Source organism: Patagioenas fasciata, chromosome 3 (genome assembly GCF_037038585.1).
Source record: "Patagioenas fasciata isolate bPatFas1 chromosome 3, bPatFas1.hap1, whole genome shotgun sequence".
NCBI classification, from domain to species: Eukaryota; Metazoa; Chordata; class Aves; order Columbiformes; family Columbidae; genus Patagioenas; species Patagioenas fasciata.
Window position 1 is genome coordinate 18195529 of NC_092522.1, and position 20190 is coordinate 18215718.

Genomic DNA, 20190 nt, shown 5'->3' on the forward strand with positions numbered 1-20190 from the left:
TTGTTTCACGTAGTTGATTTTATTATTACATACTAATAATACATATCAACACAGCTGTTATCAGAGTAAAGCCTTATGGGACAAATAAGTGCCACAATGCAAAATATGGAACAGAAGATCAGTGTAATGTATGGAGCAGCACAGCATCCAAGTAAATTAAAAAAAACCTCTCAAAATCAATGCTGTGAAAACTTGTGGTGGTAGTAGACTTCACTTAAAAAAAAACCCAAAATCTTAAAAGTTTGCAAACTTCTCAAAACACAGGAAAAGCCACGTGCGTCCCCCCCACAGTGAATCCATCAGGACTTAACTCCATGAAGATGTTTTGCAAATTCAGTGTTTAAATCTTCTACATACTTCATATTCTTCTTCGCTGTAAGAGAACACAGTAAGCCCATCTATCCTACACACATCAATTGCTTCACTCTTCCGGGGCAAATTATGATCACAATTTCCTCCAGCTTTAAATAGCTATTTCAACCAATATTTATACATATGTGTAAACAAAATGCCTAAGGGCTTAAAGCAATTTCATACAAGTATCCCAACTCAGTTATTTGTGCTCTTTACTTCAAAATCCAGAGTGCCAAATACAAGCAGCAAAATTTTCCACTGTTGCAGTCTAAAATAAAATAGTGATCCCATTTACTTGTGTGAATTTACAGAAATCATTTAAAGCCACAATTCCAATTAATTCAAAATGGCTGAGAACAGGAATAAGACATTTACAGTAACTGCACAGCTTGCATGGCCAAAGAAGTCTCAGAATTAATTTTTAGGTTGTTGTTAACAAGTAAAGGAATGTACACATATTGACAATTTAACATATAACTCAAAAATAGACAACTACTGCACTGATCCAAATTTGTTAATGAATAATCATATTTTAAAATATACAAAATCTGAAGTTATTCCATGAAATTAAACCCTAGTTTTAAAAAGTGCACAGTAAAAACTGAAGGTTAATTACTATATAAATTATCCACAGAGTGTGTATTTCCTGGTTTAGGGCCAACATGAAGTTCTGTTGTATCCGTTATGAGTTGTAAATATTTTAAAGCCATTTACAGCACCAAATCAATTTTTACTTGACCCAATACGACCTCTGCTTCCTGTCACAAACAGGAATTGGACAATGAACGTTCACTGACTGCATCCGGTGCAGCAGCAGCAGCTTTTAAAGACGGTTCCTCAGCTGTAAGCTATCGATTCTTGTTCTTTTTAGAATTCCCCTGCATCAAGAAACAAGCCAACAGAACATATAATTTAGGTAAGAAAATCTATGCAGACAACATACAAAACCTAGTATCTCATAATTTATGCTTATACCAATCAAAGAACAGTCAAACTGAAAATAAGCAGTCCACAGGCTTTTAATAATGGCAGCTTGTAACTCCTTGCTCGGAAAATATTTCAAACAAGCACAACAGTAGCTTACTTCAGTTGAAACCTGTGGAAAAGACATTTGAGTTCTGTCTCAAGACACTCAGTCGTATAAACACCACTAATATTATAAGGGCAGTGAAGGCAAGTCAAATAATAATTCACCCTTAAGTGATATTTCAAATATAAACCCTGTAGGATAATTGCCTCAAATTAAGATCAATCTCTCACCCTCTCATTTTGCTCTATAACAAGCTTAATTTTAACTTGGTCTACACAGAATACTCCTAGTTTAGAAAATAATTTGTTCTACAGCTAACCAACTCACATTTGACTTGCAACAATTCCACAAAGCAAACCTGCAGCTTAAAATAAACATTTGTCCAATAGTTACTTGCTGGCAATTCTCTGTCTTCCTGTTTCCTTAAGATAACTTTTGTTTTTAATCTAACCAACAACTCTTTCCAAGTGATAATGGCTTCAACTGCATTGTTTGATTGCAAACAAATTGCTGCCTACATTTGGTACCATTTGAAAATGTGTGTCTACTGTTGTGAGATTCTGAACTACCTCCTTACAGCCAGAGTACCACTTCAAGTCTTGACAGCACGACAAGTGAAAAATTCCAGAAAACATTTTATAAGAACAGAAAGTGCTATGGTCAGTATGCAGCCAAGAGCTCCCCTCTGAAAACATAAAAGGTTATAGACCAAAAAGTAGTTTTAAAGATTGCAATACCAAGTCAAAATCCTCAGGCATCTGCAGAAAAACAGTTACATACATGAGGGGAAGAGTCTACTCTAAAAAATTTAAACAAACAAAACCAATCACTGTCATGGGGCCTTTAGTCAAAACATGGACTTTTTTTTAAGCCTTCAGTGACATCTGCTTCCATGCATTCCACAATTACAGATGATAATGCTTATTACTTCCACAGCCCAACTAGTAAAGCACAGAGGCCTTCACAAGATCTGTTTCTCCCTAGAACTGTCAGAATAATATATACCATGGTTTAAGCACTGGCTACTTGAAACAGCAGACTTCTGTATTTTTTTTATCATTAGAGAAGTTAAAAACCTGTTTCTGGTAAATGGATAGATTCCTTCCTTAGAAAAAAAAAAGTGTGAATTTTAAGTAAATGGAAGAATGCAAGCAGCAAATTTTCATTCTTACATATGAGAGACAAAAAGGCTAGAATATGGAAACAAAACAGAGAAAAATAATAGCTGCCAAGAACAGAGCATGCTGCAACCAAGAGAAAAGTGCAGGAAGGACACAAGTTAAACACCCAGTATCACTAGATGAATGTGCAAATACTTCTGTTTTCACCAAATAAATTAAAAAAAAAAAGATGTGCCAATCATCCAGAGGGTACACTTTGTCACTGCTTCAAAGTGGCCTAACCGAAGTGTTTCTTCTTCCCTGCATGTATGTTTTGCAATAATTTTTTCTTCATTGAAACATGCAGGACCAGGTTTGGAGTTTTCTATCCAAGAAAGAAAAAGAACTATAGCCTGTGAATTGGTTTGCTAAAGGGTAGCATGGCAGGAATGCCAAATGCAACCCACGGTCCTCCAAACTGCAGCCGGTGCCTGAAGTCAATACCGGGCAACTTACCTTACTAGTCATCTTTAATGTATCAATTTCTTCCCTTTGTTTAGTTAGTGTTTCATTCATACTGCAGAGATGGTCACTCATCATACTTAACTGATCCTCATAACTTCTCTTTGTTGTCATCAATTCATCCTAAAGGGGGGAAAAAAACAAAAAAAGAAGCCAACACTCAATACTAGTGACAAATGGCAAAGTAGCCAATTTCTATCTCCACTTTTGAAGCCGAGTGGGTGCAATTAAGCTAAAACATTGGAAAACAAAAAAAGACCCCTCACTAAAAGAAACTCAGTAGCTGTTTTTCTTTTACCCAGTCTCATGCATGGTCTGTTCCCTCTATAATTTTTTCCCCCTGCTTTTTATGACTTACATAAAAGTCTAACATCCAAGTTTTCTAACACAGCCAAGAAACAAGTAAAGCCTGTAGGGTTAGAGCATGACCCATACATGAACATCCGTGGCATACAAAGCTGAAGGAATCAGCAGTCCATGTGCAGCAGAGCTCTGATCTCTCTGGCATTAGACAGACACAATGGGACAGGGTGCATGACTAGAACACAGCAATGAAGGGATAAAGACAGTACAGGAAGAAGAAAAGCCACGCTTTTACATGAAGAAGACAATCAAGATCTCGTAAGTAGGAATCAGAGCAGAACAAAGGTGATATGGGGGGCATTTGCTACAAACAGACAGAAGTCTCACACCTCCAGACCCTGATCCTTGTGAAGGATTTTAACCACCCTGACATCTCCTGGAATTGCAGTAAGGTGGGACACAAGCAATGTGGGTGTTCTCATGAGTGTGGTAAAGAACTTCTTGGTAAGACTGATCACTAGGCCTAAGAGAGGCTCTTTACTGGACCTGTTACTCACAGGCAAGGAAAAGCTGGTCAGGGATGTGAAAGCCAATGGTAGCCATGGCTGCAGCAACCATGAGTTAGGGGAATTCAAGATTCTGAGAGAAGCAAACAAGACAAATAGCAGAATTACAGCAACCCGAGATTTAGGAAGATTAAATGTTGGCTTTTTCAAGGTCTGCTTGGCAAGATCCCAGGTTAAACTTCCCTGAAAGTTAAAGGGGCTCAGGAAAGCTGAATGATCGAGGACAGATCAAAGAATAGTCCAGTGTGTCAGAGGCTGAGTAACTGTGGCAGAAAGCCAGCATGGCTGCACAGGAAACTCCAGTTCAACAGCTCTGACCAAAGGAAGGGACCAGATTACTTTCAGAGGGCCCTTCCAACCTAAACTCTTCTATGATTCAATATTACACAGATTACTGAACATACAAATGGTGCACCTGCTGTCTTGTCTTAGCAAGTTTAATATGTAGTTGGAGATAAATGTCTCATGTTGAACAAATCAAAAGAGCACTTTGTGTTCATGAACAATTCTTTTAAGTGTATATCATTCTATTCACTGCCTGTATGAAGCATTTTAGGTACTTACCATCTCAGACTGGTGAGCAATAGATAGGAACTGACTATAAAGAAGACAAAGGCACAAAGCACTGAATATTTCTATATACTTTCTTTTACTATTGGCTCCTTTCTGAACTATGTAGAGGAGAAGGACAAAGGGACAGGACATCTGGTATAGGAGTTTACTATCTATTGTTAACAACAGCTTCTTAAAGATTATCCCAAAGTTATTTTTGCTTAAGTTTCAACTATCCATCTCAAAAAAACATGCTACCATTTCTAAGACTTTCAGTCCCAGGTGCTAGAAAGGAATCAAGAATTCAGTGCACCATCTAGGAAACTGCACTTCCATCACTTTCCTACCTCTAAGTTAAATGAACTGTTGTGTAGTCAGCCTTGTCGGTATCACTTCTAACTGGCAAGTAGATGCAAGTGCTGGCTGTACACACAGCAATCCTCCCCTTGCAGAGGGAAACAAGCCACTGAAGTCAGTCATACCACCACACATGACATGAGAAAAAACATTTTCATAAAAAGCCTGGACAACGAATGTGTAAAAACACAGACTTAACTACTATAACCTTTTCAGTGCAAACACATCCCACTTCAACTTTATGCCTGGGATTTGAAGTGTATTATTTAAGTCTCTTCTCTACAGACCATTACAGATTTACATCACATAACTAACGACCTGCTACAGGCATGACCACACTCAATAGTCTGATTTTTCTCCTCTAACTTGCCCTTACACACGGTTATGAAATGCATCTATAAAATTATTTAACACTTTACTTGCCTGTAATCTACTGATGTTTTGACTAGCTAGTTTCAACTCTTCTGTGAGCAATTCCTTGGACTTCTCTGCTAAAGACAGTCTTTTGGCAAGTGCTCGACACTGTCAATCAAAAGGAAGGAAAGTTAGTTCCAGAGTATTGTCTTGTGCCACCTTTAACTGGTTGCTTTCAATGTTTCCATCTTTCTGTAACCCTTACATTTCAAGTCACCTAGAGCTTGTGCACATTTTTAAATGCAAAGCTAATGTAATAGTTGTTTCATTTTACAGAATTACTTCTGAATATCACGTTTTCCACATAGTTACTAGGAAGTATTTCATAAGTAAAAAGCAACCCAAACAACTCTCTTCATGCATTGCTCAAATATCAGAGAAAGATGGTTCCTCTGTACTACGTCATATACTGTTAAAATAAAATATTTAAAAGGATTTGCTCTGCCAACCTGGAGCTTTGGTATATTCCACATCAGTTAATTACACAAATAGAAATGGTCACTACTTTAAAGAAAAATTACATATGATGTGAATTGAAAACAGGAAGTCATAGCTACAATTAATTGTTTTGTTAAATCTCACAGTTAACTTCTGCCTGAGAACCAGTTTCTCAGAGGAGAGCCATTTTCATAACTTAATATACAGTCAAATGTTTTTAATGATATCAGCATCACTTTTAAATGAAGTCAAAATTAGCTTGGTAGCTAAAGCCAGCTGCTTCAGCTTATATGAACAAACCTATACAGGACACACATTGCACTACTTAATACACCCAAGACAAGGCTACCAAAGGATTTATTTATTAAAAAAAAAAAAAAACCACACACAAAAAAAATACAAAAAAAACCAAACAACTTTCCATAAAGTCCAGTTCTATGCATACAAGACCACAACCAAAAAACATATTCCAGGAGGGGATTTTTATGAAACATTATGTTCTATATATCTAAACTCACTATCATAACGCTTGCCTGTGGAAAGTCCAAAAATGGATTAACTCTTTTCAGTATCAACACTGCCTGCATGCTCACCTCAGCATGAAAGTGTACTGATTTGCTGTCAGCAAGCTGCAGATGAGATGTAAGCTCTGCTATCCTCGCCATATAGTGGTTTTTTATCAGGTCTTCACGAGACTCACCATCTGGAGCCTGGCAAAGCAAAAATGTAAACAGAAAGGTATTTATATTTAGCACACTGAATATTTGCATCACTATACTGACTTCTGTCCACTATACAGACTTTTCTTCCTTCCTGAGGCCTGGCTGAAAGCATTAAATTCCCCAAAACTCAAACAAATTACAGCAGGTCACTCTGCAGTTTGTCACTCTGATGGTGACTCTCAATATCAGACTCTAAAGGACAAAGAGCTGACTGAAGATGTAAGAAGTTAGCTTGATTTACTTAACAAGTTTCTGATGAAAATGCAAATCCACTGTAGAAATAGGCTGCTTCCACTGACATAAAACCTTACTAGATTTTCCCAACAAGGAAAAATTCCTTTGCATAACTATATTTCAGAAACTCACAACAGTCAGAACTATTTCTTTTGTTGTATATTCCTGAAGTCTGTTTAGACATTTGAAGTTCAAAACCAACACAAACAAGTCCCCAGTTCACTGTACATTACAGAGTAACCCACTAGAGGTAGTTTTCACATGACTTGTCATTGCCTTTAAGTTTAGCACTACGCAGCAGCTTCTAAGAACTTCTATCAGTTTTTAATCATACCTGCAGAAGAAAAGGGGAGTAAACTAAAATACGCATCAGTTCCCTACAGTGTCAGAAAAGGGAAAGTGCTGAATCTTACCCTGCTAAACTCAAAAGCCTTACACTATAGCAGTGCTAAACAAAGAGTTAACATTTAGTCTGGCAGCTGGTTTGAAGTTTTTGCTGTGACCTCTGGTTTGGGATAGCCTGTACTTAAGTGTTAAACACCAGGCACTACAGTCAGGGGCTTTTTTGCAGCTTGAGCCCCTCCTGTGGAGGTAAGAATTGAGGCTTGGAATGCAGTTAGGGTTACTGAAGTACAACCAGACCAATGCCTTCCTCAAACTACAGAGAACAAACCTGGACCACAGCTCACACTGCTCCAAGCTGCTTACATGAATATAAGACAACAGTTCACTAAACAGAAGACGAAAGTTAAGAAACACATGCATTTCAGAAACTTGAAATTATACTATACAGACTACATGGGTGACTCATGCCATTATATGACAGTATTCTTGGTAATTAGACCTTTGTAACAAGTTTAACAGAACCAGAAATGAAGTATTTACCAGATGTACGTTGATATTGTTTAAAACAGATTACCTTTTCATTATCAGTAGTTACAGCCAACATTCCAATCTAGAACAAGGAAGAAAATATGCTTAAGTGAGAATTACAAAAATAGATACTATAGCTGGAAGTCATTCTGGTTTCAGTCACAGAGGGACTTTAATTAAAAAAAAAAAATCTTTCAACAGCTAAAACTAATACCAAATTTAAGTAATTCAACCTGTAACATAAACAAGGAAAATAATAGACATTAATGTCTTGAGCAGAATTAAAGCTCATACCAACTCTGCAAATATATCCTTCGCTTTATGATGTACACAAAAAGCAACACCATGCAGCTCACTTTCTTGATTACAGGAAACTAATTCAGTGGTTCATTAGTGCACTGAAACATTACTTTTCACGTTCAAGAGCAAGGAAAGCCAACTTGGATTTCCTGAGCACCTTCCGAGTTCCTTTCTTTCCTGTTTGACAGTTCAGTGTAAAGCACTGACAGAACTCTAGCAGAGGGGTGTATACAAGTAACTAGTTTAATGGAAGAATATCTTCATAAAGTCAAGAGTTCTTTTTCTGAGCTCAACAGGACTACAGATTTAAGTTTATGGGAAATACTTATACAGTATGTTGACCTGTGAGTTACATTAAGCATCATGACCAAAAAAAAGCCCTTCTCCTCAAACTCCTAACAGATCAAATACAGGACCAAAAACTTAAGATTCCAGTTTACTTCAAAATGAGGATTTCAAAACAATCTCATGTGTGAACACATTTCACCACAGTCAAGCAGCTTTGATTATTAGTGTTCCACTCATCCAACAGTACTACTACTGCAAAAAAGCAGGTTTTTCTTTATTGAAGGAAAAAGCTCACTTACCAAGCTAGTATTTTTAATAAGTTCCCTTGGATTCTTTTCTGTGGTTTCCTTCTTTTGTTCAGCTACATTTGTCAAAACAGAACGCTCTTGTATAGTTTCAGTTAAATGTCCACTAAGAGAGTTCTTCAGTTTTTCGTTTTCTTTCTCTAGCTTTATTTTAGCTAGCTGGGCCTCCAACATCCAGTGTTCTTTTTCTTGTTCAAGTTTTGCAATTTTCTCCAAACTCTGATGGACCTTTAGGAGGAAAAAGTTTACAGTCCAGGTTATTGAACACACGGGAGAAAACAGGCCACATACAGGGAATGTCTGTAGACAGTATTATTTTAAATCATTACATAAGTGAGCTAATGAATAATGCAACAGGTGAACAACTATTGGTTTGAGCTGTATGCTTAACTGTAGTCATGTGTCAAAACTGATCATGTTATTTAATTAGCCTGAAATACGCATCACAAAGTTACAGATCATAGAACTGGCAACAACATACTAGTTGATAATCAAAGCAGACACTTCTGTTGAAATTCATCTCATCCTTCCTAGTACACTTTGCATATGGGCTACACACACACTGAAGTAATCTTCTTCTGTAAAAGTTCAATAATGGTGACTCAAGCACAGTCTGATCATTCAAGCTAATACAGAAATTATAGCATTATTCAACCGGCTGTTCTCACTTAACTATTTTGGCAAACTGTATAGGTCTTTTGAATACCATTTAACCTCTCTCTGCCTCACCTTCCAGAAAAAAAAAACACAAACACATACACACACACACACACATATATATACACATGTGCACACTGCTAGAATGATAAACTAATCTGTGAATAGATTTTAACTCTGAAGAAAAATCATTGTTCTTAACCAGTGCTAATAAATCATGTACAGTCCAAAACCACACTCAAAACAGCACATAATATTAGAAGTGAATACATCATATAGCTTATTCTTGTCTATATTTTGTATTTATTTGAATTAAAGATTGCCTGACTTCTCATATTTATAAATGAAGACAATGGCATAATCCTGTCTCTTATAATTACACACACATTCTGCAGGTACAGAAAAAGAAGTCTTGGATAGCCCAGACTGACAAGGACAAGTTTCAGTTTCAAACTCTGCAGATAAGACATCTATGGTCTAATTTTAAGCTTCAATATAGGCATTTATACATACAAACAACCACACACTTATATGTGGAGACTATTTGATACTACTTTACCTTTATAAAACACACTGTCATATACATTAATAAAATTTGTACCAAAATACCTGTTGTGCAAGACCTTCTCTGCTTTCTGTGGAACTCAGAAGAACTCGGCGATTAGCCAAAGCCTCTTCATAAGGCACTGAATCTGCACAAGGCTGCAGAAGGATAAAAGAAACTTCAAAACACCTTTCACAGTAGATGAGAATATGTATTCTACATTTATTTTCTTATTGCCCTCCTAACTTTAGTAAAGGGAAGAAAAACCATCTATCTAGTGTTTACCAGCCAGTTAAAAAAAAGAATACCACCTGAAAATACACACTTGATTAAAAAACGCTCAAAAGAATCCACGTTACTTAATGATCAAATGCATCTTAAAGTCCACCTTACAGACACTGCATTAACGTATTTAATGATAACTGTTAACTACACCATCACTTAATTGTTAATTTTAATGGAGAGAACAGCAAGATCTGGCAACGTTCAATCCTTTGGTTCAGCACATTTTCTCTTTCTCAGCTGCTTTTTTCCCTCTGTTGCTCTCAACTGTCTTCCAGTGAATGCAAGTATAAGAATATGATGTAATTCACCCCATATTCCTGGTGAATATTAGAGGAAATCTAAATAAGCAGCTACCCTCTTCTCCTTGGAGTCTTGGCACAGAATGAGCAGAAATGGGTAATAGCAGAATTGGCGCATGCCCTCAGTTGTGAGAGCAACTACAGTCCCTAAGTCTTTCAATAGTATAATTCCTCTAAGGGTTCCATTTCCTCAGCCAAAGATTCTCATTCAGAGGAAAATCCATGCCGAATACTGAAAAACCTTAGTTTGTATTCTCTTCGGCATAACCAACTATGAACTGAATTGTGCTTTCTCTGTGCAAGCATGCTAGCTGAACAAACCTTCTTCAAAGACTTCATGTAAGCAACTGCCTTTTTCTTGTACTGAAGCATACACTCCGCTGAAAGGGGGCTGTTGAACTCTGTTCCTCCTTTGGGGCCATAGCTCAGCGAAGTAGTGAAGTGATCCAAGTTGTTGCTAAAGAATGAGGCAATCTAGACACATCAAGAAGAGTCACTTTTCAAATTAAATTGACCAGAAAAACTCATGAGAGCAATTACTCTTTCAAGAGAAAGACCAGTATTTAGTGAAACTGGACTTCACAACAAGAAATTCAAACAAGCTACAGGGTCTTCCACATAACTTAAACCTTACTAAGCCAAAGCATCCACTTCACAGTATCTACTTTATTAGCCGTTCAGCTGTTTGTGTCTTGTAGCCTGAAAATATCTTAGAACAAACCTGATACTATAGATTATTAATAAGAGGCACACCTAGATTTTCCAAATTACTCAACTAAGGTTAAAAACCAACCAAACAAAACCAGCTCCACAACCACTGTGCACAAATGAGGGCATCACATTGAAACAAAAATATCCATTACCTTGCCTGCTGCATTAGTTAAAGCCACAAGAGAGGATAAAATACAGTCATTTGTAGTCAAGAGTTTCTGTGTGGCAGTTGGAGCGTCTTGTTCTAAAGTAGCTTTCTGACTGTAGTGCTTGGAAATGTCTAGAAAAAGAACACACATTTACATCAAAATACAGGGTTTTTTTGTCTGTTTAAGCAACCATTTTCAAATTCAGCTTATGACTTAGGGCTTCAAACGCTTTTCTCCTCTTTAAGCAAGTTGTGTAAAAGTTTATTCTGGATGCTCGTAGTTCTTTGGCATACTACCTTAGACAGCTGTGATCACAAGGAACAGATATTACACGTTATATAAGGCAGAATAAAGGTGTATATTTAAGTATACTCTGTATCCCAAAAAACATAACTATTTAGCAGATCCGAGCTCACACTGAACTAGCATTTCATTCCACAAGTATACTTTCCATTTCCATATGTTTACATCAGCACACAAAACACACAATTTTTAGTCATGTTCAATATCTGAGTATTTAGATTACATGACTTAGAAGGGAAGAGTATTTTAATTCTGCCAGAGCAGAGCTAAGAGACTACCAGAAATTCAGAATGCTACTCCCTATATTCTAAAACCCCTTCAGGCAAAATCAACAAAACAGTCTTCAAAGAAAAAAAACCACAGAATTTTCTGAAAGTCATTTACAAAAACATCTTAGGTTAAATACATTAATTGGTTTAAACAGCACCAAAATTTAAAAAACCTCAAGTATTTATCATGTAAGAACAAACATTCCCAGCTTCGCCTAATTAAAAAATAAGTAACTATTTGACAAGTGAACACTTGACACCTATTTTACAATAAAGTACTATTGCTACACAACAGAAAAAAATCACAGGCCATGACCACCAGAAATTATAATTTCAGGCAAGCTTAAGCAGTCAGAAATTAGTTTTGGTTGAGAAGGGGAAAGTGATAAATCAAGCATTCTGGAGGAGGGGAGTGAGAAGTGTTAAGCACAACCTTTCTGTTGCTAGCAAATTAATTCTACTTACAATTTTCTTCAGTACTTCACTTCTATTTTATTTCTTTTGATGAAGTATAAGTTATGTTGGTTTTAGATTATAGTGACTATATTAAGAGGCAGAAGATACTCATTAATAAACTTAGCTAGGTTACAAAACCCCTGGTTTAGTGTCTTAACTTTGTAATACAACCTCTAATAGTACCTTTTAAAAACCAGGGACACTGCAAAATGGGGCAGTGCTACTGACATTATTATTAAAAGACTACAAGAAATAAAAGACCATTTTGTTTAAAATTATAAAAGCCTAGTGTTTAAACAGCTGACTACTATTAAAAAAAATTCACATTTATGGATTATTTTCTTCCTGGGAACAGCTACATGGACATGTTACAGAAATTCTAAGATATACAGAGGTTATTGGTGGTTTAAAAATCTGAGTTTTAACCAAACATTACTTCATTGAAAACATAACATGTTCATTTCTGATAAAAGGAAGATAAGTCATTTTCAAGGAGGATGGTAAGTTTCAAAAGGAAATCAGGCCTCTTTATAAGCTTCATGTTAAAAATAGTAATAAACCTAGAAACCGTAAGAAAAAAAATCCACTTTTAAGGCAAGTATTATGTCAACAGTACAAAAGCAGAGGAAAATATGTATATTTAATGGCATTCCATTCAGTATGCTGGTTCCACTAAAGCACTAAAGTTCAGTAACTAATGTGATACTGCTCAGGAAGATCTAGAGTACACAATTAAACATTCCAGCAACTTAGAACAAAGCCAACAGAATGGAGCAGCGAAAAACATGCATGCATGTCCAAAACAAGTAGAAGGTTTAGTTTCTTATTATCTTAGTCTGTAAAGGCAAAACAAACCAGATTTATCACAACATTACACAATTAACATTGTTACCAAGAGTGCACTTGTGCTATGTTAAACAGAAAAAGGCAGAGCTTGAACATACCACTCCTCCTGTATTCTCACCTTTTAAAATGTCATGAAACCCATGAAGACTTGCAGCAATGTTTGTAAACACCATGTTGTAGTTTGTCCTAAGAAGTCCTGTTGGTTTTGTACCTTAAAGTACCATACAGATGAAAGAAAAAAAATACTCAGCCTCAAATGAAATAAAAGTTAGCTTTGAAAAATCATCCAATTTCCACCCACTAGAATGATTTGCATGGAGTGGGATCTTTAGAACTAAAGAATCATAAAGGAAGGGGAAATTTAAGTAAACAAATCTGTTAATATTAGATATATATGCTAAATTTTGCCAGAGTAGGCAGGTAAGAGACTTCAAGTTCCCTACATTTCATTCAGATCTTACAAATAAACTTTCAGTCTCAAAAAGCAATTATACACACAGAAAGATTTACATGCCCACTGTTGCTGGAAGGACCATCTGGGTCCTTCTAAAGAGTGAAGACAGAAATAACCTGTAGCTATACAATAACTATTTCCGTTTATTATTTACAGTATGTATTTAGATATAGCTTTCCCACACACATACACACAAAGGTTTTACCTAATTTTATTTAGTCATTACCATGAAAGCTGTCATTTAATAGAACAAGAGGAGTTGGAAGCAGTAATTAGTAATAAAATATAGTTTATTAGCAATTTGATGATTAAGAGATGACAAAAGACGTACTGTCTATTTTACTATAAAAACCTACAGCCATTTCTTCTCCTTTACAGTTAACTATGACTATCTAAAATGTGGTACCCCATGACTGCGTGGTAATTTCCAGGCCTACCCCATGCCCAAGTCTATCCCAAGAGTGCAGAGCATTAAATAAACACTCCACACCACACTCAAGTCTCCCAGCCTGGATCAAAGGGTCCAATTTGTTGGAGCATAATGCAGAACACACTTGTCCCACAGTTTAGACTGTACCTAAAGAGTAGCATTAACCTTATTTTCTGTTTTCCTCTATCATAGAAGCATGGGGGTTTTGTGCGTTGTTTTTTGGTGTGGCGGGGTGTTCTTCAGGATTTTTTTCGTTTGTCTGGGTTTCGTTTGTTTTTTCAAACTGATCTGAGAGTAAAACTATATCTTCCAGTCACAAAGTAACCAACAAAGCCAAAACTTACTTGGTAATGCAAGAAGACTGACATATGTATGTAGCTTCTCAAAGACTGCAGTCAGCCTTTTCATGTCTCTGTGTAGATCCATATTCCTAGCTCTCAAAGCAGCTGTGCAAAGAGAAGACTCACACTCTTCTTCCAAACTAGGAATATATGAATTACATTTTTTAAAAGCAAGCATTTATTTTAAAAAACAAGTTCATGCGTTTTGGAGTAGGTAACTAGTGTTCTCTACATTCCCAGTCCAAAGCAATAACAGACTAGGGATTTATTTTAGAAAGGTTAAACATACCAGAGTAACTTTGCAATATATGAAAATTACTGTGTGCATGTACTATCCCCACTCTTAGGAGCTTCAGTCACAAGCCAGGAGCAGTTCACGCTCATGGCAAGGAATTGATTGCATTAGTTAAAGGACTTTTTCCTCTACTACATATAATTTACCTTTTGCTTCCCAAGGAGCAGGAGAATATGTACAAAAAAAGGAACCAAAGAAGCTTTTCCCTTCTTCCTTAATTCAAAGACTCTTTTTAAGCAAGCCTTTGCACTAATAATTCACATTCTTTCCACCCACTTGGGAACAAGGATTTTCCCTGCAGAAAGGCAGGGAACTGGGCAAGTTTTACTACATTGTTATATTTACCATACAATAAATAATCTTCAGACAGACTCAAGAAATTAACAGTTTTGGTGTATTGTACCTGAAGAGTACCAATGCTATTGAATAACATGAGGAAACATGAAAAATCTGTGCAGCTTTCCTTAAATTCTCATCTGTGAGAGGGGAAAAAAGGCTTTAAAATGCCTATTTTTAACTCTAATGCCCAGCTGAAAAAAAAAAAAAAACATTCATAACCTAAAAGCTCAAAAACCATTAGGAAAAAAAAAGTTTTGCCTTTTAAACAGATGTAGATGTTGACAATGCTGCACACTTGACACTTAGTGCCCCTTCAATTTGATCTATCAAATTAAAAATACCTTTTTAACTGATAAGGAAGAATCTTTCTTAAAAAGCATAAGTAGGAAGCTAAATGTTCTGAGAAGGCCTTCAATTTCACAGCTGTTTCCTAGAAGGAAAAACACCACATAAGCATTTTTGCTCTGTGAAAATATTTTTCAATGCTAAAAATATAAAATCTTACCAGGACTGTGACAGTATCTTCTGTAATACTCTCAAACAAGTGAAGCATTCCTTCCTCCAGAGGGCGAACATATGAAGCATTTTCATGAAGATACTGTGAAAACTGAGTACAGAGAGATTTTAAAATGGTGCTTGCTGAAGGCTCTTGCAAACTGTTTCAAGTTAACAATCGAACAGTCCACTTTAGCAAAGCACCTGTCATTTTAAATGATCCCCAGGATGTCACTAACAAGATACAACAGTTCAGTGATGTACAGCAGCCTCCTCTACAAGACCCACAAACACACACCTTCAGGGAAAGTGAGAAACAGTGAAGACTACAATGGAAGTCCAGGCAAAACCCCATCTAGGGCTTTGCCACAGCACCCTCATTTTAACTGCCATGCACAGCACACCAAACCCCTGCTTTTTAAGTTTAAATATTGTTGCATTCCTTGCTCAACTCCATCAAATTAAGACTAGCTCCACGCACCATTAAGCCACCAGAATAAACTATCCTACCTTCCTCCCATGTATTGTTTGCCTCTCAGGCCTTGTCCTCTGAATCAGCACAAAAATTCGCACAGCTATGCTGTACAAAGCATTGAAGAACTAAACCCAGTTAAAACTGAGAGCAAGAGATACATTTTAATCTTCATCTGTGTCCAGTCCAGTTTTCAACACTGTCAAAGCATGCCTATGCCAATGCAAATGATGGAGCAGTAACTAATCAAACTGAGAATTCTTCCATTGAAGAACTATGACAGGTTTGGGCAATTATAAAACTTTGGCCTCATAGAACTGACTTGGCTAAAAATTGCTTAAGTAAAATCTGTGAGTGATTTTGCCCTCAAAAAAGTATGTCAAAGAACAAAGGTGTTTACTCTTACAATCAAAACGTAACAGTACTGTCAGCTCTCAATTTTGATACCACAGTATTACAAAAAGCTTTTTCCAGAGATTGACATACGTAGTCAAAAGCGATCTTGGCTCTTATTTTACCCCAAGGAAAGATACCTTCACCTTTCATTATTTATACCACAATAGTAGCTAAAGGTCCCAGGCAAATAAGGTGTGAGAAATTTTAATAATTTATTGAATTACTACAGTGCAGTAACACAGTGTTAACAAGAAGAGAGATGCCAAGCTCTCATACATGCATGCACAAATCTGGATGGAATTAGGGAAAATTCCTATATCTAACGAGGAAGAAGTAACACATGCAGAACGCTCCTGACTTGTTGCAAGAGAGAGGACTGGAGTTATCTGGCATGATGCTGAAGACCCAGCAGAACCCAGCAATCCAATACTTAAAGAGAAAAGGAATACTTGAACCTGGAAGGGAATTGTCCACATCTAGTTTGAGTGTTTGGTGGGGAAAATAGCTCGAAAGCGCCAGACAAGACCTGGAGTTGGGGAAAAATAAATCAGTGCAAGAGTGCTAAGCCACTACGTGACACTCGTCTCATTTTCTGTACCACATTACGGGGAGGTTTTTGAACCACTCAGTGGAGGAGCTAAGACCACACTGAGAACACTTGCCAAACAAATAGATAAATTAATAAAATATACAGGAGCAACAGCAGCTTCAGTGAGTGATGAAGATGCTTCACTGCTGGAAAGTCAAGGCAAAAGCCCCAAGACACAGCGTGCACTGCTGCAGTTAGGTCGTGAGTACACAATGGGGTAGACTACAAGACATAATTATGAAAACAAACAAAGCCTGAACTACTGAATCAGAGTCAAAAGGGGAATCAAATTACAGTTCTGATTAAGTTGCATGTTTCAGCTGTGTGGAAGCACTTCCCTGCTGAAAAGCAAAGAAGTGTTAACTAGGACATTAAGAAAAAAAAGCGTGTGACAAGTGACATCTAAGAAACCTGATTTTATCCCCTTCATGTAAACTGCAGTAGTGTCTGTAGAATCCAATCACCACACTGGGCCACTTAAACAAGGAGACACAGTTCCTGTCCCAAAGAATTTGGAAGATGACAAAGCAGAACAATTTTCACAAGAAGGATATGCCATTTTGAGTACGTTTGGTGGCAGGAGCGAGAGAATACTTCTCAAACTAAGATCTGTGCTGAATATCTTTAAAAGCGTATTCTTGTTTGAAACAGTTGAAACAACTGAGAAGGTAAATAGAACGTGATTTTTCTAGTGGATAAACACCTTCACGAGCAAATTTGTTGCCTTCAAAGAGATTAAAGGAGGTCTTCCCAACAACAGGAAAGTTTTGTGATAGTTAATATTGCCACTACATGCATTGCAGCCATCTGATGAACGCAAATCACCCTCTTGGTAGCTCAAGTCTGACCCTACAAATTAATGAACTGAAATTATAGTCTGAATCAGAAAATACTGTCATCCAGCAACTTAAACGCACATCAGTCCACTTGCACTGTGAAGTCAACGATTCTGATGTTAAAGCAATTTTATTGCAAAGCATACATATATGTAACCCCACAAAAATCCGTGTGTACAAAGTTCTTTTCCATGCTTCATGGCATAGGAAGTCAAAAGATGCAGCCTAACAGCAATGAATGATACTCTCAGAAAAGTTTTCCCATACAGTTGCACAGAAAGAGACAGGTCAGGTTTCTCATAATAATTTCCACATGCTTTATAAACTTGAAGCTTCAGAAAACTTACAGGAAATGTCTTCACACAAAAAGCCCAAAATCAGATTATAAAGTTGTTTTTTGACAAGGGAACAAAGTCCAAGTTCTCTCCTTCATAAGCCTACTCTGCATCCAGTTTATTTCAAATTACTATTGAACAGTATAAACACAAGATCTTCTGTGTCAACACCTGCCATGGCCCAGTGCATTAACTAAGACAAGCATCTATTTAGCAGTGCAATATTTGTGCATTTTAAAATAAGCCAGCTGAACTTCTCACAAACGTAATTCAGCACTTAAAAAGCAAAGTCTTGAGGCACAGGGGAAAAGGATTCTCTGCAGCTACGTACCTTCACCCACATTCAGAGAATTCACCCAATAGAAAAGACTTCTCATGCAGGAGAAGCTGCCTCTCAGGAACACACTCATAGCATTCCAGTAGAAGTTGCAGAAGTCTGCATGACTAAGATTATTCACTCACAAAAGTCTACATAACTAAATATACTTGTAGCTGAAATCTGTAAGCTTTACCTTTTGATTTAATGGCGATATGGTGTCTGTTGCAGAATCAATGGGAAAGATCTGTACCTTCTGCTCAGTGTACGTATGGAAGTTCAAAAGAGCTGTTACAAGTTCTTGAACAAAAGCCAGCGCCTGGCCAGCGAGATCTCGTAACTTCAGCTGTAAAGATAGTTATAAAATCATTATATTGGATATGCACCTATTTAAATATGAAAAAATTCTATGGTTGGATACAAAAAATTGCTAACAATAATTTCTTTCTTTTTACTAGCTCAGCCTGAAATACATAGCAGTAATTATTTTTAAAGTTTATTCATAAGCTACAATGCCACACGAAACATCATGTTTTCCTGACTAACAAAGTATGTTTGTATTTCATACAACCAGTGAGGCTCTGGGAACAGAATTTCCTTGGAATATTATGATAGCCTATCTCACACCTATCTTCTGCCATTTCAGGCCACTAAAATGATTGGTTTTATTCAATATCTGTGTACAAAAGTTGCATCTATGCATACGTAGCCATAAAAAGTGCTTACCTGATATCTTCTGTTGTGCAATGGTACATTCAGAGCATTGTATTGATTAGATCCTACAGGACAAAAATTGAGTTATATACACTTACTAAATTTTGCTTTTAAAACACATTTATTGGTAAATAGTGACTTTTTAAATACAAAATTTCACTGCAGTAATATTTTAGTTAATATTATTTTAACTGTAAAGATACAAACAACCGGCTTCAATAAAGCACACTTGAACATCCTTACATCCTCACTGAAGAACTGTTACTGTGACCAGGTGGAGAGAAAGCACTTCCATACTTGCCTGAGATTGTAAGTCAAATTTAACCATCTGAACACGCTGAATTTGATAGGCAATAGCAGAATCCTCTTGCGTAAAAGAACAGTCTTCATCTTTTAAAAAAGTCCTTAAAAAAGCCCTTCAAGATGATCTTCAAATTTCAGTTACATTGCAGGGACTATCAAAGAAGATGAATGTATTTTTCTAATGGTTTGCCTTTTTTTTTTTTTTTTTTTAAAAAAAAGCTCCTGTATGTACTTGATTTTTTGATAATTTATACCAGTATGTACTCTCCACATACTTCAGCATTCTATTCTGGTTATAGAGCAACTGGAATGACTATTCAATTACAAGCAGGCAAAAGTTTTAAAGAGGTAGAGAGATATTTGCACCTAGAGAACAGATTACGAAGTCTTATAGATTTAAAAGGAATCGCATCCATTCTCAATTAAGTGGAATAATTACCACTTTAGTTTAAAATTTGAACACAAAGGAAATTAACAGTTTCTAATTCCTTTTATATCATTCACATTCAGCAATTAACACATGGGAAGATGCAGTTGCATTTGGAACAAAAAACTCTATCCAAAACTTCTGATTCCTACTTGTAGTAAATGCTTCAGAAAGCTTTTATCTTTCTATTTTCAAAATCATGCTTAGCAGCCAACGAGTCATTTGATTGTTACTGGAACTGAAGCCAGCTGCTAGTTACACTTAAAACCAATTACAGAGCCTACAGCAAGACAGCTGGAATCCACAGCAGACACTTCCTGACTTTCATTCTTCTACCACTAAGGAGCCATCCAACATTTGTAGTGTTTTCTACACAAGTGAAAACATAATGCTATGGCAGCTGAGTTAGCAGATAATTTATCTGCGAAGTTCTCACTACAATGATAACTACCTGTGGGAAAAAAAAAAAAAAAGAGCTAAAGAAGCCAGAGAAGTAGAAATAGGCAAGAAATGCCAGGCAAACTGACCTTTGTGAGAAGGAGGAAGTTAAAAGAGTATCAACTCCAGGCAT

The 20190-nt window shown here is 36.6% G+C and overlaps 1 protein-coding gene across 3 annotated transcripts in view; it reads right to left on the bottom strand.

Annotated features, from left to right (window-relative positions):
- The window catches only part of PPP1R21 (protein phosphatase 1 regulatory subunit 21), a 29754-nt gene continuing 9564 nt past the window's right edge, over nt 1–20190 (bottom strand). For 2 of the 3 annotated variants that reach the window (XM_065833422.2, XM_071805897.1), the window contains exons 8-22: nt 18902–18954; nt 18372–18521; nt 15242–15343; nt 15078–15166; nt 14106–14242; nt 12996–13088; nt 11007–11134; nt 10465–10617; nt 9625–9717; nt 8353–8586; nt 7512–7547; nt 6230–6346; nt 5208–5306; nt 3001–3129; nt 1–1232 (exon numbers count right to left, since the gene is read on the bottom strand). In XM_065833422.2, the coding sequence (XP_065689494.1) occupies nt 1203–1232; nt 3001–3129; nt 5208–5306; nt 6230–6346; nt 7512–7547; nt 8353–8586; nt 9625–9717; nt 10465–10617; nt 11007–11134; nt 12996–13088; nt 14106–14242; nt 15078–15166; nt 15242–15343; nt 18372–18521; nt 18902–18954 (1643 nt within the window). In that variant the 3' untranslated portion in view covers nt 1–1202. Of the gene's footprint in view, nt 1233–3000; nt 3130–5207; nt 5307–6229; nt 6347–7511; nt 7548–8352; nt 8587–9624; nt 9718–10464; nt 10618–11006; nt 11135–12995; nt 13089–14105; nt 14243–15077; nt 15167–15241; nt 15344–16554; nt 16626–18371; nt 18522–18901; nt 18955–20190 lie in introns of all 3 variants that reach the window. The other variant, XM_071805896.1, reaches the window with a different exon arrangement.